General features: G+C 44.7%; 1 protein-coding gene across 4 annotated transcripts in view; it reads left to right on the forward strand.

Moving 5' to 3' along the window:
• The window catches only part of FYN (FYN proto-oncogene, Src family tyrosine kinase), a 541,378-nt gene that overhangs the window by 510,493 nt on the left and 6,024 nt on the right, over positions 1 to 24,861 (forward strand). For all 4 annotated transcript variants that reach the window (XM_078649135.1, XM_078649136.1, XM_078649133.1 and 1 more), the window contains one exon: positions 11,819 to 11,950. In XM_078649135.1, the coding sequence (XP_078505261.1) occupies positions 11,819 to 11,950 (132 nt within the window). The remainder of the gene's footprint in view (positions 1 to 11,818; positions 11,951 to 24,861) is intronic.

Here is a 24,861-nt window from a genome sequence, read left to right on the forward strand (position 1 = left end):
CTCTTGCCAGTCCCTCCTGCGCTCTGACAGTTTACGCACCGGGGAGTCAGCCAGTGGTGGGTGTGACCTATCCCACGCTATATCGGTGATTGAATTAAAGTCTCCTCCCAGTATAATGGGGCCCGCCAGAAAGTGGGCCAGCGAGCCCGTGAGAACATCAAAATATCGGGCCTGATCAACATTGGGGGCATAAACACTACACAAGACCACCTCACAGCCATATAGCCTCCCGTCCACCGCCACAAACCGACCCCCAGGGTCCACCAATTGACTCGTGACCTGAAATGGGATCCCCGCCCTGATCCATACCAGCACCCCCCTTGCGAACGCTGAATAAGAGGTACCAAACACATGGCCACGCCACCTTTTCTGCAATGCATCACACTCTTGTTTGGTTAAATGAGTTTCCTGCAACATAGCAATTTGAACACCCCTCCTCACCAGATAGGTATGCACTTTGTATCTCTTTGACATAGTCCTGAGTCCACGAACATTCCATGTGAGGCACTTTAAATCAGGTAACGACCCCATCGCTGCCGTCCCCCCTCCACCTCAGCAGTGTTAACCTACCCCCCACATCATTGCAGCTATACCCTCCCCCCAAAACACCCCAACAAACTTCCCCAACCCCACTCCCCAGGACAGGACCTAATAGCACTGCTGTAGCCCCCATCCAAACCTGTAACATCACACACATTCCACTATCCTGTGGCAGTCACCACAGGAGGCCTTAAGGGCAGTAGGGGGTGCTTCAGTACCGACCCGGGGCAGGCCAACCCTCACCCCAAGCCCACGATCCCATATGAAAGTTACAACAGAGTACCTGCCAAACGCCAATCATCAGGATAAATGTGCACCAGCGGAGGGCCAGCATTATGCCCCCATACTATTCATTAAACAGTCCATCTGCTGTCTGCGGGGTGACCGTCGGTCCTGCAGAGCTGTCAGCTTCAGAGAGTTCTCCTCCTGACTTTCTTCCCCCGCCCTCTGAGTCCGAGTCCTCCTCCATCTCTCCACGCTGCGACCCCGTGATAGTTGCCGTTGCAGCCAGCGCTCACTTCCTCTCCGCCGCCATCAGGTCCTCTCTCATCGCCTGCTTGAGTCGGTCTCGTTTGCGGATCCGCTGAGACTTGCGGATCTGAACTGGTCTCTTTTTCTCCTTCCCGCCTTTGTGCTGACGGTCAGTTCCTGCTCTGTACAATTCTAGCCACGACCAGGCCTCATCAGGGGTTTGAAAAAACTGGGTTGTACCATCCAGAATCAGCCTCAGTCTAGCTGGAAAGAGTAGCGAGTATTGTATTCCCTCCTCTCTCATTTCCTTCTTGACCGCTAGGAACGTTGCTCTGCTCCTCTGAACTTCCTGGGTATAGTCCGGGAAGATCGTGACCGAGCTATTGTCCACCTGGAAGGGTCCCTCGGATCTCGCCCTTTGTATCAATAAGTCACGGTCTTTGAAATGCAGGAGCCTGGCTACCATCGGTCTGGGGGGACGACCCTGCATGGGCGAACGAGACGGGACCCTATGCGCTCTTTCAATCGAGAAGAACGGAGATAAGCCTTCAGGAGCAACGGTGGATCTGAACCAGTTCTCCATATACGCCACTGCATCGTCCCCCTCGATTTTTTCCGGCAGACCCACCACCCTTACGTTGTTCCTGCGGTTGCGACTTTCGGAATCCTCCGCTCGTCGCTCCAGCGTCGCCAGTCGGGCCAGGATATCGGACAGGCTATGCTCCGCAGTGACCACCGCCGGTTTGAGCTCCTGGAGAAGCAGTTCGTTTTCTTTCACCCTATCGGAGAGCTTGGCGTGATCCGCCCTCAGGAGGCCCAGCCCCGTGGCTACCTGCGCTATGTCCTGGTGCAGCGTCTCCTTGGTCGCTGTGATCGCCTCCAGTATATTGTCGAGGCGTGCATTCAGTCTGCGTTCCTGTGCCGATGCATCCGGGTATTCCTGGAGCGCGCCATCCATGCTCAGCTTATTCGTTTGATCCTGAGTCAGCCCTGCCGCCGCTGCGCCACCGACATCAGCCATCTTGGATATCACTCGTGCCCTCGCAACAGCACCCAAGGGCGGATTGTGCAGCCTTAGCCCCGACTCCCTGGGCAAGGATGCCCCTCTTTTCCAGCAGTGCGTGCACACCGGGTATCAGCTCTCTTCTTCCAGCCGCGGATCGCCCGGTGCGAGGGGGATCACACAAGCATCAAAATGGCCGACTTTCACTCGCTCCTCTCGGGAGCAAACCACCTCTCAGCAGTCGGCGGGGCCCAGCGTCATTCGAACCCGGGTCCAGACTCCCCGTATCTTTGTGCTTGCAGCGGAGTCCCCGCTACTGTGTTCCCTGTCCCACACGAGAGGGTAAAGCCTGAAGGGGGAAAGGAGTCCGCAGTCCCTCCACCTCCGCGGAGCTCCCAACCCAAATCTGTGCTTCAAGCCCTGCAGGGGTCCTCAGCCGCCCGACGCGACGTTCACCGGCGTCCCCCGGGTCAGGTCACTCTGAGTGTGGATGACAGCGCTATTCCGAATCAGCTCTGCGCCAGCGGGAGAAGCCCCACACCAGTCACTCCAAAAGCCTGCGTCCCGCTCCCCGCTCTCACTGCAAGACCCTCCAAATGTCAGGGTTTCTCTCTCAGGACCCCCCGCCGAACAACCGACCAGCCTCAGCTCCGGGGGTCCGTTCCACAGTGCCACCGCTCCGCATCTCCAGTGACCTCCGCCTTCTCTGCCCCTATCCGCTTTCCAGCGCCGGCCTTGCCGCCACCGCCCAGCTCCACAGGGCAGCCCGTTCCTCGTAGGCAGCCGAGAACAGCGGCGGGGGGAAGGGCCTCCTGGTCGCCGGCCGCGGAGCAGCCGAGCGCTCTCCTGTTCGTGGACGTCGGCAGCCCCCTCCGTGTGGTCGGGCCTCTGTACCGCTGTTCCCACCAGGCAGCAGCTCTCAATTCACTGCGCGGAAAGCGCCATGGTCCGTCGTTCCTCCTCCTCCGACCGGAGCCGCCGCCATCTTAAGGCCGTGGTCTCAATCCCTCAGGAGCGCCGTGTCGGTTCTCCGCTCTGCCGTGGGGCATCCGCCGTCTCCCCAAGTCTTTCCTTGGTGAGTCCGATGCGGGGGGCAAAGGTTCCGGACGTTTCGCAGGCTCCTCAGCGAGGGATTCCAGGAGAAATGTGGGATCTGGGACGGAGCTCCGGGCTCACGCCGCCATCCCAGTCGGCGCCCAAACCACGCCCCCCCCTTTGAATCAAGAGATCCTTTTAACATCTGGCTAATAACATATGTTTTAGTCAAAAAAATAGAAAGATCTTTAAAAAAAAAATCTACATTGGAGTACAATCATGCATTTTTTGTTCACTCTCCCTTGCCTTTGAAACTGCTCATTATCCCAAGCATCGACAGAGACTTGATAAAATCAGACTGCAGGGATCGAGTGGGAGCAGATTGTATGTTTTCTGTTAGGTAGATCATCATCTCATTTTTTCCTTTCAGTTCACAGCTAATGCACCTAACGGTACTTCCACCTATTTAACATGTGTCTTGTCTCTCTGTCAGACCTAATCTCCTCCTGCAATCACAACTGTTATTGGTATTCGGATAATACACAAATCAAATTTAAGTAGGAAAGATAATATGACTTTGACTCTTATTTAAATGGACATTGCCTCAAGCAGGCAAATAAAGAATGAGCTCTAACCACAGCAACAAAAAAAACATGTCACAGACTGAAATACTAATTAGTGGCAAATGGATCAAACACCACCCATCAACAATATGACCTCAGCAATCAGGTGCGGAACCCAGCGGCGGCTGGCTTGTACTAAGGGTGGTAGGGCGACACACATATTTTTTGTTAAATAGACTTACCTTGCTGAGTTGCAGCGTGCCATCGTCCTCCCTTGCATGTCTTCACAGGAAGCATTGACGCAGGGAACTGCACTCCCCTATCCTGGTGCTGCTTTCACAGCATGAAAGCAGCACTAAGATTGGATAGAGTGGGCTCTCCCAGCACTCCTAAGAGCACTGGATGCCTGAGCATTCTCTAACCCAGCTGTCTTAAAACAGCTGGGTTAGAGAACTTTAAAATGTGCATGTCTGGCCGCTCAGCCCAAGACAGCCAGCCAAAGAGACATTTGCATTTTAAAGCGCATAGCTCTCTGCTGCTGCCATTCAGCAGCATTGGCCCGCCCCGTCCTGACTCTTAGTTCAGGACAGGTCGCTGAAAAATAAAACAGTAATAAATTAACTTTATTGCCATTTTATTTTTCTGCTGTGGAGTTTGTGGGGCAATGCTCTTCCGCTCAAATGGAGGAGTCGCCCCTGGCGGAACCAAACAACTGAGTCCAAGTGAGGAATCTAGGGGTAACAATAGACGCCAATCTTTCAATCATAATCCAGTTAGGTTTGTCCAATATATTTAAATGTCATAGTTTGTCACAACTTTCCTTCCCACTGGCTCTATGGATAGCTCTGCCCCCATTGTTTGAAATGCTTCACCCCCACACTTGCTGAAAGTGTTCGCCCCCACGCCCCGAAGGTCTGGTCTAGTTGCGCCCCTGCACCACACACACACACCAATCAACGGAGAGAGACTTTCATTCGCAAGGAGCCTTTGCCAATGCTTTGAACTTTATAATTGCGAAAACAATTGTAAAAGTAAAGTAAATCCCCATTGCATTACGGATGCCGTCTGGCCATGTACCTTTCCAAGTATAAGACCCATAGATGCCTTCTGGCTTAATTGCAAGTGTGATCACTAGAGCTCAAGGACACTGAATTGGGAGGTACTGGATGGTCCCTTTCAGAAGGCAATAGTTGGTGTAGCACAGTCCGGTTTCCAGTGGCAGCTGGCATGTACTGAGGGTGGGGAGGCACAACAAAACAAATAATAAAATAAACGTACCTTCCTTTCTTTGCCATGCGATGTCCGCCTCCCTCCAGCTTCTTCTGTAAGCCCTGGAAGCTGCACTACCCAATCCTAGCGCTGCTTTCACAGCTTGAAAACAGCGCGATGATTGGATCGTTCAGCACTCCTAAAAGCACTGGAGGCCTGCTCTTTCTCTAATCCAGCTTTTAGAGAACTTTAAAATGCAGATGTCTGGCTGGCTGGCCCAAGATGGCCGGCCAAAGAGACATACACATTTTAACGTGCAAGTCTCTCTGCTGCTGCCACTCAGCAGCACTGGCACTGCCCTGTCCTGGCACTTAGTTCAGAATGTGTTGCTGGAAAATAAAACAGTAATAAATAAACGTTATTACTATTTTATTTTTCAGCTCTGGGGCTTGTAGGGCTACAAGTGGAGGAGCCGCTCCTGCAGGTGTCACCCTATGTTGCGACTATGTGGACACTTGCCCTCAAATAAACATTGTTCCTTAGGGGTGGATTTCAGTGAGCCCATGCTTTGAGGAAAGTTCTTCAAAATACCTTTTCAGTATTGCAGATAATTGTGTGCAGACTAAAAATGACTGGAACATGTTTCCACAGTACTTGTTAAGTGCCTGAGACTGCCATGCAATGAAAGCAGTAACAATATAGCCCAGGGTGTAGGTACAAATGAATTTCTGGAAAAATAGTGTATAAGAAGCTTAAAAGGGCACCTGGAAAGGTGTATATGTTTGTAAGGTATCTCCTAGTGGTCCCCATCATATGCAAGTGGCTCATTAATCGTATGTGCACTCCTTCATCAGGACCTGATATTTAATGCACATTATTGCATTCAATCATCTACTTATATTTAGAAATGAAAAATCTATACATGTTAAGAATGAGGAAGTGTAGGCCTGGCAATATGTTCACCTCTCTCAGAGGGCTCCTTCGGATGCCTGAAATGTGAGTCATTGGAGTTATTATGATTCCTTTGTATGTGGAGTGGTCACTTGGTACCTTGAAGGTGGCAAAGAACTGATTTCTTAAATTGCTATAGTTTTTGGGCGATGAAGAGAGAATATAAGTGTAACCCTTGGGGTTTATAAATGCCTGTCCATAGATTTCAGCGTTGTAGCAAAGGTGCTGCGGCTTTAAAATGCAGGCCAACCTCTGCTTTCCATTGGAATGGGATGTGCTCATAAATAAACTTGTGTTATTTTGATAACCATGCATCAGGTAAGCATGCAATTGGGTGGTTGATGGGTCACTTGCATACCCTATTTGGGTGGCGCTGCGGCAGGCGGATCTACAGAATGCCTCATCTTCATTCTCCAAACTGCATTGGGGCTCTGTGTTGCTGCCTTCCACTATACCTGACATAGTCCTTCTAGCACCTCTGCTATGGTCACTGGTAGGTCACGTAATCAATGGATTTATCGCATCTATTGCACGTGGTAAGAGACGCATTCCGAACTTCAACCCAGAGTTCGAGGCACCCTTGGAACACTGAAGCACATGGCCAGAGTGAGCAGCCAGCCTATAGTGTTTACATAAAGGTTTGTGTGAGGTGGAACCATTGAAACCCCCAGTTCAGTGTGTGGACATGATCAGCATCTTCCTGGGCTGGATGGAGTTCTGACAGTGCGAGGGCTTCTCTGACAGAGTGGATCAGTGGATTGCAGATCAGATTATTAATGGTGATTCGTGTACTTGAGCTGCCTTCATGCTACTTTGTGTCGTTATTGAATGCATATTCTAATGTATTAATGACTGACTGGGACGTGTGACTGACTAAAGTTGTGGTAAATGCGTTCATCAGAAAGACACAATTCGTCTGATGAACTGGAGTGGCATTTCTGACATCTGCTGTATCAAGAGAGGACACAGAGTGACATAGGAGTGGAAATTTCTTTTTTGCCAGCACGTAGAGGGAACTTCTGTAAATCCCACAGTTTGTGTTTTAGGTTTGGCGTTAGCCAAGCTCTTTTGATTTTCCTAAAATGATAGGTATAATTGTACCTACTTCATAAGGGCTTTCAGCCAGCCCTCTCCATCCAATGGTCTTTTATTGTTTTATTGGTCTGCCCCAGGCTGCACTATTTTGTTGGCGGTGGTCTCTCAGCACTGGTGGCCCGTGGCGGCAGTCTTTATCATTTATTTGGGGACAGTAGTGTCAGTGTCCCAGTGGGTCCCAGGGCCGTCAATCTTGTAGCACGCGTAAGCGCTACCAATGATGGCCCTGGGCATCGTTTTTGGCCAGCCGCGTTGAAAATGCACCAGTGACACGCGCCACTGCTATGCGCTCTCGTTGGGAGTGAAATCGAGTCTTGGGAGTCTGAAAAGACTGCCCAGGCCGACGCCGGACGGCAGGCCGCGGCACGCTTGAGTTGCGGCAGGGGTTGTTGCGGCCATGAGGCAGGCCGGAACCGAATTGCTGCAAAAGAGACTCGCAAAGTAAGTGTGCGTGACAGTGCCCCCTGAAGTGGGTATAATTTATCGGCTATTACGTTGGCTATTTTATTGGTTTTATAAATTAGCAGTTGTGGCGCGGTCATAATCACCTGCCTGCCTGTGCCCTATAACAGAAGTTCACACAGGTCAGCAGCGTCACTTAGCAGAGCAGCATTGGATGGCTCTCCGTGACAGCCCTGCTGTGGTGTGATCTGTGCGTTAGGCACCCGAAACCACGTGGCTAGAGCGTCACTAGTGACTACATTGTGAGTCGAGCCAGGCACTCTTCAATTTAGTTCAACTAATGCCTCCATACGAGCGGGGTTGGGGCAGAATTCCTAATGTTTTTATAGTCTGCACTAGTGTAAGTGCTGATGGGGAATGGTAGCCAGCTCTCGCCACGCCACAGTAGCCTGTGACTTCACAGACTCGACCTCCGCAGCCTTTTGCTTACCTGCAGTGGAACACAGTTCTGCCCCAGCAATTTGGCAGAAAGCTGCTGGCACGCGAAATCCATAACCGGACCTGACCCCCCCACCGGCCGCACCTGAGACTGTGTTTGCTCAGGGTTGAGCGAGAAAGAATCATGGGGGCTGGCAGTCAATTCAACTGCACAGTGCACTTTTTTTCAACAAGGAATGCAAGTACTTTTGTGGATGGAGTGAAGCTGTCTCTGTGCCCTGAGTGAACTGCGATGCCCTGCACCTCCACCCATTTGTCTTTGTGGGTCTGCAATCACATGACCTTCATTTGAGGGCCTGGCTGGCTCCACTAAAACAATTTCAAGGTCCTAAGAGTTAATTACGCTGGCAGAAACATGTAAATCTTAATTTTGAGTTGGCCTGCGATTTCATTGTCAGGGGACTCACAACTTTGACAGGTTGAGAGCAATGGCCAGAAAATTCTGGTGGTACTATTGTGTGTTTATGGTTCAAAAGATTAACACCGCTAGTGCACAACTGTAAACACTGCACTGAACAAAAGTCAACATCACAGCCTTTGTAGTGTTTGGAACTGGCTAAAAAAAACCTGACCGCCTAGACCACTGATCCACATTTGACTAAACTTTGGTTATCAGAGATCACATCCCAGCCCACACTTTCTATGTGTCGGTGCATTCAAGTAATCTTTCGATAGGGCTTGGCCCCCTTTAAAGTGTGCAGAGTTAAAAATACAAGCCATAGAGACTGTCATAAGATATTAATGAGCGTTTAGTCATATAACAAAGTATTAAACCTTCCTTCATACACGAGTCCTAATTCACTTCTTCTGTCCTGATGATGGTCCCGTTTATTGGTTGAACGTGGGAACAAATCATTTACACCTAAAAGTCGAAGATTATTAAAGCTGATGTAAGAACAAAGCAATCATTTTTTGGGAAACCCATAGAAAGAGTAACACCATCATAGTGAGAGTATAAAGGAGCGTGGGGTATTCAGTGAAAGAGGACATGTAGAATACAAGCAAAAAATTGGTCATAGGATATCTGAATCCATTTTGTAATATTTAAAAGTAAAGTAATAGAAATAAACCAAAGATTCAGTGGTAGAAATACAGATGGGCCATTACCATTACAGATAAGGCCAGGAATCAAGTTTGATTGGGTAAAGTATACATCCTGTAGGTTGGCGAGCAAATACGTACCCCCCCCGCTACCTGCCATGGGCGCCAATCTGAGGGATAAACCCGGGCACCATAAGCGCTAGCTACGCCTTTGGTATTGGCATATGCTTATGTGGCCCCACTGTAATACAGATAGCCCTGGTGCACATAAAGCGCTAGCACTATCACCAGAGGGTGTTCCCTCATTTTTATGGGGGCATGGCCCCTTGCAAATGAGGGAATCACTTTGCCTCTGTGTCCACGTCATAACACCAACATGGGCACAGAGACTAACATGCCTTTAGAAGGTGCATTAAAAAGTGCACCACAAAGAGGTGGCACACTTTAAGTGCCCCTTCTAAATGCAGCCCTCTAAAAGGCTGCCACAGAAATCCCCTTGCAGGCGTGAAGTCACTCACTGCGTCCGCCTGCAAGGGGGTAATCCCTCTTAAAAGTTCAGCCGCCTGCACAGAGAAACACGGAGCAGCTTTAAAACAGCTGCTCCGTATTTCTCCTAAATGTGGTGCCCTGGGGGCAGCACGAGTTCATGGCAGCCCGGGGGTAGCAAATTCTTCCTGATAGGGCGCACATTCCATGTTTGCAGCCAGCGCACCTGCTTTAAGGTGCACCATGGTGCAAACATGGAAAGTGCGCCCAATCTGTAATACGCGCCCTTGTGTCCGTCACAAATGCGACTGTTCTAGAAGTCAGACAAGGCCACATTGAGAAAGACGTGACCGTTCTAGCAGGACCCCTTCTTTTCTCTTAAACAAAGCCTTTTCCCTAGGATTTAATCAGATAAGGCTTTTGAGAAGTTTCCAACTATTCTTCAGAACCCACTAGTCATCATTGACCTACTCCCTTACCCCTTAAGATGATTAGAAGCTGTGGAATATTGAAGGATACACTACCATCCATACATCTACAGGATTATCCCTAGGGGCCCCTCCACCTACTTGCAATAGACTGATGAGACACCGATGTTTCTAGATCCCAAAGACCTTACATCACTGTCAGGCACCGTGTTTTTTAAATTTTGTATTCAAGTTTCCCTTGTCGTGGTATGCAGAATAAGACAGGACTTGTATATTTAACGCATTTCACCATTCACTCAAATAGTGGCAGATTTGGTGTTGTGTGATATATTGAAATGCTGTGCAGTTTTAATAATCAATGACCCTAGTATTATATTGCGGTGTGCTTCTCTCTAAGTACATTCATATATTGTGTTATTTTTTGTTCGAAATAAATTCTAGTTAAGTGTTAACATTACCCGTTGAATATGATCAGTATCAACATATGGGAGACAACTAAACAGGAGTGGTTACTCTTCTTAACGGGGGGAGGGGGGAAGGTTTAAATAACAAAAGAAGGACTTACCTGCTGCTGCCGTCTCTGGGTTCTTCTGCTCCGGTCGGACTCCGATTATCCAGGGGCTGGTGCGCACTGCCAGGCTTCTAGATGCCAATCACGGCACTGCTCTCAGACTGGTTATACAGCATGAGAGAGCAACGTTGTGATTGGCCTGAGCGGGCTTGTTTAACGCTCGCTCAGGTCCTAGGAGCCTGTTCCTCAACTCCAGCCGGCTGTACAACACAGCTCAGGTGGAGAGAGATCAAACTGCTCATTACGGCTTAGTGGGCCTTAGACAGCTAGCTAAACCATCATGAGCACTTACAGTGTGCACTACTCCTCCCCCTGCTCTCGTCATGGCCCCGCCCAGACTTGGCTTGCTGGCTCAAGTGTGGAAACAAAAATAAAATGGTTTTATTATTTTATTTTTCCCTCCTTCAGCTGGTTCTCAGCGGGGGAGGGGGGGGGTTCTCCACCATAGCGGAGGAGCAGGTGCTGCTACTAAAACAAATCATTCCTTCTTTTTTAGCATCTAGTGACAGAAAGCTAGCTGTAGCTGTCCGATGGCCGCTCTTATGAAGTCTATTCTACCATAGCCACAGCATGTTGCAGATGTTACATTATGTCGCAGGTGAAGCGGCTATAGTTTGCTTCACAATTTCAAATGCATAGAATAATGGCACCTTCCAGCCCCCTCCTATTATGTCTATTGCAGGTAAGCCAGGCACATTGGCTTTGCCAAATTCTTGTGTTCCATGTTAATGCACACAATTGGGTGAACATTCTTGTGAATGCAAACCAGGATCCATTACTATTAATACTCATTTCTACTGGCTCTAGGTCAATAACTATCAATTGTACAAAAAAAATCACATATCTGAATTTTCATTGTTGGTGCGAGTGGACTGTTTCTTTGGCATGGGAAAGAACTGTGAGTTATGAAGTGGAATAGCAAAATCTGTACACCCTCTGAATATTATTTGTTTATATTTTATTCATGTTTTTCTTATCAGTAAAATGAATGCAGATGCATGAGACGTGTTTTCATCCATGCCTTTAGTTGTTCATATGTTGCCGGCCTCAGATTTAACAAACATTTTATAGGTTTCTGACTTGCAGAACTAGAATAATGTGTTTTTTCTGTAGATGTGTCATAAATGATAAATACTCTTCTTGTTCTGTATATTTAAGACTGTCAAAGTTGTATTCTTAATTGATGTAAATGGATATTGTATACTACACATTTGTTCAATGTGACTTAAGGTATTTTTTCCTTTAACAATAAGGCTAAGTGGGTTCTTTTACTTTTCAAAGATTTTGCAATTTGACTTTTATTATATTTTCTGGTGTAGATTTGATCAAATTGTAATAAAGGGTAGATATTAAGAAAATACAAGTACAAAAACTGACCATAGTGATCGGCGTAGCTGATAGCATGCTTCATTGCTTGTAATCACTCTGGACAACTTTATGGACAGGACATTTTGTTGGTGAGGCAATTGCTACTACTGTTTTATAATACAAATGCAGCTGCTAAGACTTTCACTTCATTCACTAGGTGCAAAGTTCCCCATAAAATGGACAGCCCCAGAAGCAGCACTATATGGAAGGTTCACAATCAAATCAGACGTGTGGTCTTTTGGTATTTTATTGACCGAACTCGTTACTAAGGGACGAGTGCCATATCCAGGTAAGCCAATGCTCACACTAAAATTACTGTAATAAATCTATGTACAAAATTGCCCATGGTTGACATGTTTTTTGCCATATTGTCCCTTGGGGTCTATGCCTTTTCCCAGGAACTACATCCCAGGCCACTGAAACTATGATTTTCCACTAATGAAGCATTTAATATGCTTTTGAGTGTTACAAACAATAAGGCAGTCTGCATCCACATTCACGGAGCCGCTCAACTGGCATCTACACCACATAGTGACACAATCACATCAATGTGTGACGTGGCAGCAAGAGACATGTCGTGTCAGCGCCCATAGTTATGCATCATATAATGGATGTTGTCAATATGGAAATATGAAAGCCTTGTATATCTATTGTTTGCTTTCAATATAAATTGATAGAAGATGAAATGCAGCAAATGTGTATTATTTAAAAAAGTTCGGTGCCACGCTGTGGCTATTGGGCTTCGCCGACATCTATTATTATTACATGATCTTGACCAATTAATTTAAGTATAATCCAGTCAACAAGTCCATAGCAATGATATGTGCAGCAGAATAGATGTCACCATAAGCAGTTACAGAGAACAAAACAGAGCGTATTGCTTATTTCTTTCTCTTCTTTCCTGGCAGTCACTTATGTTGTTAAAAGTGGTAGCCTTACACGATGCACCCTACTGTTGTATGAAACTCAGTGTTGTTTGAAAGACAGTAGTCATCATTATCAGTTTTTTGCAAAGAAACAAATAAAAAAATATTTTATAATTTGTTTCTTTGTTTAGTCTTCTTGGATGCCAGCTAGTGAGTAAGTACCCACAAATAAAAGGGGGCAACCTGTTCCTGGCGTTTGTGGATTTGACCTCCACATTCGACTGTGTCGCCCATGATAAACTCTGGTCTATTATGGCCTCGATAGGCGTTGACCGTGCCATCGTCAACTTCCTCAGATATTTGTATTCAATGAGCTCTGCCAAGATCCGATATGGTATGAATAGTGAATGCACAAGCCCTGATGACATTAAGAAGGGGGTCCGTCAAGGGTGTGTGCTCGCGCCGTTCTTATTTAACTTATATGTCAAGGGTTTGGGCAGCACCCTTGTGGACTCCTGTATCAATCTGCCCCAAATCGGCAATAGGCCAGTACCAATATTATTGTATGCGGATGACGCGGTACTTATGGCCCGCACCCCTGATGCCCTTCAGCATCTTTTAGATAAATTTGTACATTTTTTGGAGAACCTGGTTCTTTTAAATCAATATAGGTAAAACGTACGTTATGAAAGCTGGTCGAGAGCTAGCAAAGGGACGCAAGATTTTAATAGGAAATTAGATTTTACTCCAAACATCAACTTTTTCATATTTGGGAATCCTTTTCGATAGTAATGGTAACTGGAAAAGTGCAGTGAAATCGAGAAGAATGCAGCTCCTCAGATCAATTGTGGGTCTGAATAATTTTTCTAGGAAAATGGGACATAAATCTTCCAGGGATATGATGAGCATTTATAACGCCAAATGCCGATCAGTAGCGATGTACGGCTCTGAGTTGTGGGGACACGTAGATGTCGATTCCTTACAGCTGGTAGAAAATGGGTTTCTTAAAAATCTTTTGGGGCTCCCAACCAGTTGCTCAAACTTCGTGTGTCATGCAGAGTTGGGCGTAACTTATCTACAAGATTTAATAAGGGTGCAGCCAGTGCTCCTATGGTACAAGCTCTGGACATAAAGAATCGACACACCTACCATGAGCGGCGAGCCCGATGCATTGGCAGTGGTTAACCAGCTGCGGGATCTGGCATCTGATCCTTTAAACAGACGAGCCATTGTGCAAGATCAGGGATGTTTACCAGGCCTGATTTTATTTTTATTTTTTAACAAAGCCATTGTACAGGACTGTTGTGGTGCCGACCATGCCTTGAATATTCCATGGCTGAAGTACATAAAGAATTTTATGCAGGATATTTGTCATTCTAAATATTACGATAATCCTGAATCTTTGTTGCAAATATCAAGAGCATCTTTAAAGAAAATATGCCTGAACAACTTAGAAGAAAAGAGATTAACATCGGAATTTGTGAAGCCCACCGTACACCATAAACAAATGGTACTGATCTGGTACACAATGCAACCGTATTTTATTGGTGTTTTAAATGCTCAACATAGATTTGTATTGACACGTTTTAGGTTAGATATTTTTCATCGTTTGACAACCTTTCCCACTACCAACAATTGGTCTTGTCAATTAATATGCTGTCCTTGCAACCAGATATCTAAACAATCAACTATTCATGTACTGGTTTTCTGCACATTTTATACAGACCTAAGGATTATTTATATAAAGCCTCTAATGAAATCATTACATGTTAGACAATTCAGACCAGCCTACTTATACCTACAATTGCTTCCGGACTTGTTTACATGTGTGGTAGTGGAAAGATTCTTGAGGTCTGTTATCACTGAAAGGAAGTTTTTAACTGCTGCATTTTAAATCGGCAAGCGTTTTTACTGTTCCTGTTTTTTAATGATTTGATTAACTCTTCTCATCTTTAAATTTGTACTGAACTGTAAGCTTTTATGATTCTTTGTTTGAATCGAATAAAGTTGATATGATTTGGATGGCAGTTATGATTTTGAGAAATTATGACGTTACCTAATCAGAAATAATTATTAATTCAACATGTCACTGAAGTAGTTTTTTTTAATTACATTTTTCTTTGTCCTCATATCACCTCGAATAAGCAACCACCCTCTTTAACCCGCACACTCTCCTTGCTTATATCAGGGTCAATTTTCAGGCAACCAGTACCTGAAACTGACCAAGAGGTATAATCATTGAACGTCATAAACAACCATCCAATTACAACAAGTTCCAGACTGCCTTAGCCCTATTCTGACTGACTTATTGACCAATTCCCTAAAGTATCTCACTGAGTTCCACCACTCTCGCCCAGTTGGAAGAAGAGGTTGACACCACACTTTACATATCTCCCTCCTTACCAGAAGAATGAAGGAGAATATTAACAGTCTTCAAAGTTTTGACAGGCTCCCCAAACCAGAACCTTGCTGTATCACACCAAGCATGATCAACGTGGGTGTTACCTCTATATCCTGTCCCAAGATGTCAGAAATCGTCTTACCCACTGTCTTTCAGAATTCTGGCAGTGTGGGCAGCTGGCAAACATGTGGACATCCTCTGCTTCACGAGATCCACACTGCTTACATTTACATTCCCCATCACCTCTTATCTTGGTCAGCTTTTCTGGGGTCCAGTAGACTCTATGCAAAGTGTAGAAATGGTTTCTCCTTGGAGCAGCAGATTTAATCACAGAAAAAAGCATGCTTATAGATACTTGCCTTAGCTCTTCCATATCCGCTCTTGACAAGTATCCTTCCCAAACCAGATTGGAAGGGGGGTCGCATGTCTTCTTCCGCTGCTGCCACCATATATCCATACCAGCATGAAACCTCCTTCTTTCATGGTTTCTGATCATTTTCAATTCTCCTCTGACTTTTAAGCCAAGCGGAATCTGGTAGAACTTAAACCTTGACAGTGTTCCGTTGGTCATTTCCTGCCAAGTATCCCAAGAGAGAGCCTTGCTGCTTTCCGCTATCTACACCCAGTACAGTGTGCCAGCTACCCTCAGGGGTCTTGGTACACCATCTAGCAAGCATTCCGGAGTACCCGGTGAATCCCACACTGGTGACCATTTACTATAGGAAGGAATCCCCATGAGGGACTGAACCCCGTACCACATTTTCACTGCTGCCTTCAAGCACTTCAACCACATTTTCTTGAAAGCTTTTGGGAGCCCCAAATGTGTGCATGCAGCCCATCTCAGGCTGGCTGTTCAACATTGCTCTATAAATAAGACCCACAAATGAGCTATCTGAGCAGAGCAAAAGCATTCTGCAGTTCTTCAGTTGATACGTCCAACAGTACAGTTGGAAATCCGAAAGCCCTAATCCTCCACTCCCAAATTCTCCTCCTCGGCTCCTTCCAGGAGAGTCTGACCCCCTTATTGGCTCAAATAAACAGTGTAATTGTTCCCTGTATCTTTATAAGAGCTTTCTTGTCAAACTCGTGAGGTATATTAGCAAATAAATATGACATTTGAGTAGTATAGACATCTTGACCAAATTTACTTGGCTGTAGAGGGTGAGTGAGAGATTCTGCCCTATTTTTTAACATTGTATCTACCTCTTTCGAAATTCTCTCCAAGTTTACAGCAGGAAGCTTCTCCAAATCATGTAACATTGTTAATCCCAAGTACTTCAGTTCATTTGATATATGAGTCACCTGGTGGTGCTGGTTCCAAACCACTATCTCAGTTGTTCTGTTATTTATTTCATAACCAGACAACTTCCCAAAGGCTTTCACATCCTCCATCAGCCATGGTAAAACTTCTGTGTTTATGGTTTACAACATCAAGTCATCTGCATATAAGGCTACCCTTCTGGAAAAGGCACCCACCATAAATGGCTTGATATCATATTTAGCCTCAAACTCTGCGCTAGGGGTTCAATATATAAGTCAAAGAGGATGGGAGGCAAGGGGCAGCTCTGTCTGGTCCCCCTACCTATCTTAACTGGAGATGTAAGACTACCATTGACCAGAACCCGGGTCAATGACTTACTGTAAATCTTACTCGGCATATCCCGAATCTCATCCCCCAATCCAAAAACTCTAGTAGTGAGATGAGTGTATTCAATTGTATTTTGTTTAATTCACACATAATAATTGATTCATTTAGCCATAGACATGTGGTGCACGCTAAGGACTGTTGTTGAAACTCATATTCAAAAGCAATTCAATTTTGTCCTTATGTATGATAATTTTTTAACCAATACTGACCAAGGTATGTTATCATTCAGGGCTGTAATACATGGCTTTGGTTTGAATATGCATCTTCTTTTTCAAAACTTTTGTCATGCCTTTTAGGATTAATTTGTAATGGTTCCCGGATAACCCAAGATCGCCTATTGGCATCACAGCACTTTTGTAAATAATGAGCTGTCAATTTTGTGTTAATACGCCAAGATTGGATGGGACTGCTGTGCTCATTAATCAGGGCTTAATTTTACATGTTGTCCTCCCAATATATTTATTGGCAAGTCATCTTATATATTGTATTACAATTGGTATGCGCCTTCAGTCGCCATTTATATTTCAAGTATATCTGTAACTCTTTTATGTGCGTAGTTAAGGGACAGACACTGCAGTGACCACATGGAACCTGGCCGGCCACCGGTGGCAAGCTGTATTTTGTTATTGGTTCTTGGACACAGACCTTTTTTGTTCGAGTATGGATCAAAATCTCTCTAACCTTATGTGCCCTTTTCAAAGCAAATAGCAGAGTTTCTAGAGTTAGTTGGCTGGAATAATTATGTATTAGTTATTTTTATGAATTTTTTGTACATTATTAGAGATGAGTGTGAACGTTGTGACAAAGACAATTCTCTCGATTTGAAATGGTTTCTAATAGTGCCTCACAGTGGTTATTTTTGGAATGTTTCTTTGCTTTACTAATAGCCTTATTAGAGTATTTTTTTTGTTTCCATGATAATTATTCTACTTGAGTGTTAAATGGTCTCTATTTGCTGTAGTTTCTTTTCAGTCATAATAATTGGCCATATGATAGATTTTCCACCAACGCTTTTGGGTGGAAGCTTCCAAATCTCAGTAAACTGGTACAATTAGTTGGCTTTCAAAAAATTCTTGTTATTAATTTGGCTTCAGTACATGTAATTCTTAAATCAAAGAAGATCTAAGTTCAGAAATAAGTAGATGTAAGTACAAAAATAAGGATTTAGCTGTTAACTCAATGAACAATATTTTTTGCTGCGTCTTATTGCCTTTCCATGTAATCAGAATGTCAGCAATGTAGCACCGCCATAGTTATACTGATCCCTGGTAGTCATTGTCTTCAGAATCTACATATTTTGCTTTAAATTTATGACACAGGCCAAACGAAGGGCAAATGCAGTCCCCATAGAAGTGGCTTGAATTTGGTGGTGTACGTTTTTCTCAAGTTGGAAGAAATATCTTTTTAATACTAAAGTGACAGACTCCATATTAAAGTGGATTGCAGTAGTTTGTTGCCATTTGTTTGTTCTAAGGAGTTCCTTGAGAATTTGTAAAGAAGCATCCTTTCGTATTCCCGTATATCAGTCAGTCAGTCAGTTTAACTTTATTCGGATACCATAGTACGCATAAAAGCACAAATCCATAATACATCGCACACAATCCATACAAGTATAAAATTCATATATGTAAAGTGCAAAGCCATCATTTTTGCATTAAAACTATTAAAACATTTCCCAATTATATCACAAGTGGTCAGGGGTCCATCATAGACCTGCATGTTCTTATCGCAATTCGAAGGAAAGTGCTAGTGCGGAAAATCAATTCTACATCATCTAAATGCTAATATACACTGATCGGCCACATCCATAGTAATCGGGCTTCTCCTTTTAAAATAGGGATAAAAAAGCCGCTTGGAGTATTTAAAATAGTACTTACAAAAGAATAAAAAGTGTATAATAGATTGGTCACTCCTCCCATCACAAGGACATGGGCTTTGGTTAAAATATGGGTTATGGCCAAAAGGGAAGCAAAGTGCAAATCTGATTGTGCCTGCTCTTAATCTGAACAATAGGCTCCTCTCCCAACGGCTCATTGCTAAAGTCAAATATATGTGAAGCGGACGGCAATGCTGTTCAATGGACATGTAGTTGCGCACGAGTATTTCCCCTGATTCCAAGACATCCCGCTCTCTGTTATATAGGGAATATAAAGCGTCCCGCAGTTCCTTTTTTGGCACTGCTTCTGCTGAGGTGGGATCTAGGAAAAGATTCTCTTTATTAACACTACGCAAACTTTGAAGCACGCCTCCTAACCATGGGATTTCCAGCTCTTTATCACATTTTAAGCAATCGATAATAATCTGCCATGTCAGAGATGCTGCTTGATTCTTCCACACTGATGTCCAAAAAAGTGCAGGTCGAGCACTGATAAAATCAGATATAAAATTAATATTAAGCTCCTTATGACATATATATTGAGGGGTCGAGATTGGGGTGCACAGCAGTTTCCTACAGAACCTGTTTTCTTCCTGTTGGATACCTACAGGTTAACTATGCCCCAAATCTCGGCACCGTATGTGGCCACCGGAGTGCACTGAAGTTTGTAGATTTTCTGGACTGCTAAGAGAGCCCCAGTAGTCTTAGGACGTGGCAGGCTCAAGATCGAATTGTTGGCCTTTGAGAACTTGCTCCTGGACTGAGCTCTCACTCCAGGAGCCGTTCGCATGAAAGGCCAGCCCCAAGTAAACAAATGATCGAAAACAGGTCAATTTTGGGCCGTCTATTGTAATGGTGCCTATTTCACGCTTTCCTGGTCCACTACACATTAAAAATTATTTCTTAAAATGTACTCGCAAGTCCAACTCATTCATGTATTTATTAAAATTGTGGACCAAAATACGCAGGGAGTTTGGGGTGCGGCCTATAAAGACCGCATCATCTGCGTATAGGAGCACAGGGATGGGCTTCCCATTTATATTGGGGACATCCTGGGTGACTGTTTTCAAGGAGCTATTCAGCCCATTAATATATATAATGAAGAGTAGGGGGGCCAGAACACAACCTTGTCTGACCCCCGTACCTACATCAATTGTCCCCGAAACCTCACCTCCCATATCAATCCATACTTGGGCCTGGAGATCTTTGTGTAGGTACGCTAAAAAGTATACCAACATCTCATCCAACCTTCCTGCCAAAAGGATTGTCCACAGCTTCGCCCTGTTCACAAGGTCAAAAGCTGTGGACAGATCCATAAATGCCATGTAAATCGGGGACCTCCGTGCGATGGTATACTTTCCAACAATTAAATTTAGGTTGAGACACTGTTCAATTGTTCCAACCTTGCCCCGGAAGCCCAACTGGCATGGGTCTAAAATAGCATTTACTTCTGTCCATGCCAAAATTTTATTATACAGAACTCGCCCTAATATTTTGAGGGTGTTGTCTATTAGGGATATAGGTCTGTAATTACATGGAAGGGATTTATCTCCTTTCTTAAAAATCGGGACTATTATACTCCTGGCCCAAGTGCCTGGTAAATTTGCCAGAGTTAGACTATTAAAAACATTCAATAACAATGGGGCCCGGAAATCCGGATTCCACTTGATTAGATCAATCGGGAGCCCGTCTGGCCCCGGCACTTTATTACCTAGGCTCTGATTGATGGCTTCTACGACTTCAGAGATACTTATCTCTATGGGTACAGGGCTGCCGGGAGCATTGGTTTCCCCACCTAATACCGGTGTGGCATAGATTTCTGAGAAGTGTTTGACCCATGCATCACTGGAGATATTGCAGCTAATCGGGGGAGATGACTGGCCCATGGATCGAAGATCCCTTACTGCTGCCCAAAAAATGTTACCCTTTTTTTGGTTGGCAGCCTCAGAGAGTATTTCCCAGCGTTCAGTCAAGAGATCCTTCTTTCTGCCTGCAACCACCTCATTGTACTTCTTTCTGGCCAATTGGACTTCTATTGTACACCTTGGGGTGGCTGTAAGTGCCCTACGTAGATTCCTGTTTGCTATCGTGCTATCGTGAATAAACCATTTGGGGCTGCTTTCATTTTGGGGTATAGGTCTGGAAAGAAGGATTTTAATCGCTTGACACAGGTTAGTAAAATCCTGAATTATCGTTGCGTGTGAGGATTGCAGTGAGAGGCAAGAGTTGATAAGATGCATTTTTTCCTTGGCTAGTTCCCTAAATACTTTGGAACTATCGACCCCCTTCCAGTGCAATCTTAAGTTGTCAGTTGACAACATCAGGTTTGTGGCCCTGCATTCAGTCTGGAAAGCCGGTCTGGGGGCAGTATTCATCTGTATTTTAATGGGGTTATGGTCTCCGAAGTCTGATAGAATTACTTCTGCTGTCTCTAACTGTTCTTCAATCAGGGGACACATGAAAACAAAATCTATTGTAGAGCTACAGCCCCTGCCCCTAAAAGTTGGATAATTATTTATGGTTGACCCTGCCACCAGATCCATGACATTGACCAGATTATGCGATCTTATAAGCCGGCCAAGTTCCAAGCCTCTGCGTGCAGATTGCCCAGGATAAACCAACCCTCCTTCATGTCCTTTGCCAGGAATTTTGGCATTAAAATCACCCCCCAAAAGAGTGCCTATTGGATCCCCCTTATTAGACTGTGTATCCAGGTTTGAAATGAAATCGAAAAGCCTAATAAAACTCTAATTTGGGACAGAATGAGAATCATTATTATAAAAATGTACTAAATGAAAGTGAATCCGTCTTTTAAAAATCACTACCTGGAAGTCTAGGCTATGAGTTGGAATTGCCTTAAAACTCCCCCCAGCAGCCACAATAATCCCTATAAATAGTCCTCCTGATGGTCTGCCCATCCTTGGTATTTGGGCTGTCACGCTAAAGCAATGGAACCCTTCGATATACAGATCTTCTGTGGCCCAGGTTTTCTGGAACATGACATGTTTAGCCATTCTTGATTGTCAAGTCTGGAGGGTGAACCTGCCACATTCCAGCTTATGATACTCACGTTAGCTCCATTGCTACCTCTAGATGTGATTAACCTCTCTAGAGTTCTATTAGGTCTAGGTGGTGTGCTTGGCATTGGCCTATCAGGGGCTTGTATATTGGATGCCACAACTGATGGTCAATCCTGTGTATCCAAGTTGGAAAGTGCATGATACCTATTAGCTTGTGACACAACTGTTTCTAAACTCCTTATTGGGATTGTAGGCGGTTTATAAAAATATCCCAGGGAGTGGGGTCTGCCTGTCAGTGAAAAAGAGACTGCATTGCAACTTTCGGGATGTGCGCTTGCCTGCTGTGAAATACCGGACCAGGTGCGAGGTCTCCTAGGAGCTATCATTGGACATGATTGCTTCAGGGCACGTGGGCACCCTCTACCAACTCCTCAGGGGTCACTATTCATCACCTTCTGCTGTTGCACATCACCATCTTAGCCCTGGAGAAGATTTCACATGTTGTGAGGCTGAGCCTGCTTCAAACATGACAATCCCCATGCAACAGAAAGTCTGTTTGAATGCCTTACTAATAACTGAGACCAAAACCACTGCTCTTCTAATAGTTACATTTTCCCCATTGAAGTGTAGCAACTGGAATATCTGTCCTTGGAAGTATGAGACTGGTGTTCTGAGGTTACAGGGTTGCGGGTTTGCGTTTCAAGGACACCTTTCATTGGCCGTGGCACCATTTAAATTCTTTTTATTGTGCATTATTTGCATTCTAGTGTTTAGGGTTTGTCTCGACAGGGAGGAGCTACAGACTTCCGGTTTTCTTTACTGATAATTGTTTTGTGTGTATTTTATTTTTGTAGTGTGTACAAAGTATTCATTTTATTTTTTTGCAAAATAAAGCACAAACTGGACAATAGGTTATTAAGTGATTTTAAGGTGTCATACTGCTTTCTAGGTCTTTAAATCTACGTCATCTCATCGAGTAAGCCTTGGCTTGCTCCCCAACCTAGAGAGTCCAGTGGTAAATGTAAGCACTTAACTATCCAATTTGGGGCCCAATAGCACTTTGACTCAAGGACACTTGTGGTAAACAACTCAAATTGTTACAATTGAAGTCCATTCATCTCTGGCTGTGCTTGGAATACAGGAACCTGGTTTCCCAGACGGAAAACGCTTGATCACGTCAGGACACTGTTCAGAACAATAAACATACATGACTACATGCACACCCACATACAAGTATTTTTACCCAAACTACAACAGATTTCACTATCAATATCTGAAACCTTTTGCCTCTGTGCGTGCTTTATCCACAATACTGTTATCCTTTGCACTTTTCTGCAACTAATCATCACATGTGGCTAAGTGGGTTTTGGTGGTCACTGATCACTTATTTGAGGAGTTTGCATCGACCTTTCAAATGGGATTACTGTTTGCAGATTATGAGCATTGCAAAATGCCTTATTTTGGAAAGGATGGCCCCAAAAATTATTTTCCATACTTTGGAAAGACAAAAGCAGATTCAGTGGCTTTATCTGCAGTGTACGAGGAAGATTGGTTTCTAACTGGGGCTTCTCGCCAGTAGATTGCAGCTTTTTATTTTCATCTGCTGGATGCTGCTCTCTTTGGGCCTGAACATCATCACTGAAAATGTTCATCTATTAGCCCTGTGCTACTTTACTCCTAACTTTAGGACTCCTAAACTGAGAAAAATCCCAACTTTAAGACTTTCGGAATTCACAGAAGGCATTTAGGAGTCCTAAAGTTAGGAGTCCTAACTTCTGTGAATACCAAAATGAGTAAGTGCCTTCTGTGAATACCAAAATGAGTAAGTACCTTCTGTGAATACCAAAATGAGTAAGTGCCTTCTGTGAATACCAAAATCGTAGTAAGTTTTGGATTTTGTCTTAAGTTAGTTCTGTGAATCGGGCCCCATGTTCCTCACTTGACAAAGTTCACTGCCGTGAGTGAAGCTACCACATCAGCGGCTCAAATGAAAGCATAGAGATGCCAGCTTGGGATGTCTACGCTTGGCAGGCAGTGCGTTGTCAGGGGAGGAGCGGTCATGGCCTCCACTTTACTGACAGGCCAGCGGGCTGACCTCCAGGGTATAAATGAGGCTCTAACTTTGAGACCTCTGGTGAGTGGTCGCATGAGAAATTCTGATATCTCACAATGTTGGTAGGCCCTTAATAACTTTGGTCTTCATAGACAACAGAAAGCTCAAGTTTAAGAAACTCAACATCATTTCGGTATTGTGTTGGACCTTAATTCATCTGGTTGAGTTAGGGTACCTGGGCTGCCACTGATTATAATCCAGGGTGGGTACTGACTGACTCCTATAGACTGACTGCTTAACAGGTAGTTCACATTGGAATTGCCCTCTAGAACCCATGCTAGTGCATTTCAGTGCACCCTACCTCAAGGGTAACCTTATGGATTAGAGTTGGGGAGGCATACCTTTGGTCAATAGTATCAGGACTCGGGAATAACAGCAATGTCAAGTTAATCACACAGGACCCTCAAATAGGTGAACTATACTATAGTCCCACATATCCTCCACTTCTAGTCAGAGGTCACTAAAGGTTCATATGAATTAAATGTATGACAAATTCCCCATATGTTTGTGAATATTGGTAAAATGTGGCTGTTCCAAGGGGGATGTATGTCACAATATGGAAAACCAAAATATCGACCTGCACAAATATGGACTCCACCGTATTGGTTACCCCTATATCCAGGGAAATATAGGTTTACTGTTCTTAACTCCACTTCTGATTACCTTGACAATATAGTGGTAGTTGATATTGTGGACTTGTTATTATTGCTGGTCAACATTAAAACATCAGTCTTGTGACTTCCTATCCTAGGAATCCCAAATTCATCAGCACAAAATGACCCCTGTACACTACAGTGAATATTCAGCATGCCCAGTGAATGTTACCAATGCTAAATTAGATATTTGATCATTGTCTGTGGGGTATTGCTTTTCTTAAAGTGGAAGCACTGTATTTGGGACAAATCTTCACCTCTTGAAAATAAGCAAGGGATAGCACCTATTCCTAGCATGCAACAATAAATATGTACACCTTGCAGGCACAGAAAACAACTTGTAGGGGGCATGGCTTGGAGGCGGAGCATGGTGGTTTCTCTGTAATTGAGCTCTGCTCCACCATGAACATCATCTGCCAACACCGGAGCCTTTCCCTGAGACTTCATGGGCTAATGTGAGTCCCTAGACATGGTGAACCTGTAAGGCCCGCTAGGAGCAGCTGTGGGCCTCTGAGCGCAGGGGACATGGTCCCGATGGCCGAAGCACGCGGCCCTCGGGATTCCATTAACATCCTGGAGCTGCGTTTTCGAGAGAGGTCACCTCTGGCACCTCCTGGCTGCTC

The sequence above is a fragment of the Lissotriton helveticus genome, chromosome 6, assembly GCF_964261635.1.
Source record: "Lissotriton helveticus chromosome 6, aLisHel1.1, whole genome shotgun sequence".
Taxonomy (NCBI): domain Eukaryota; kingdom Metazoa; phylum Chordata; class Amphibia; order Caudata; family Salamandridae; genus Lissotriton; species Lissotriton helveticus.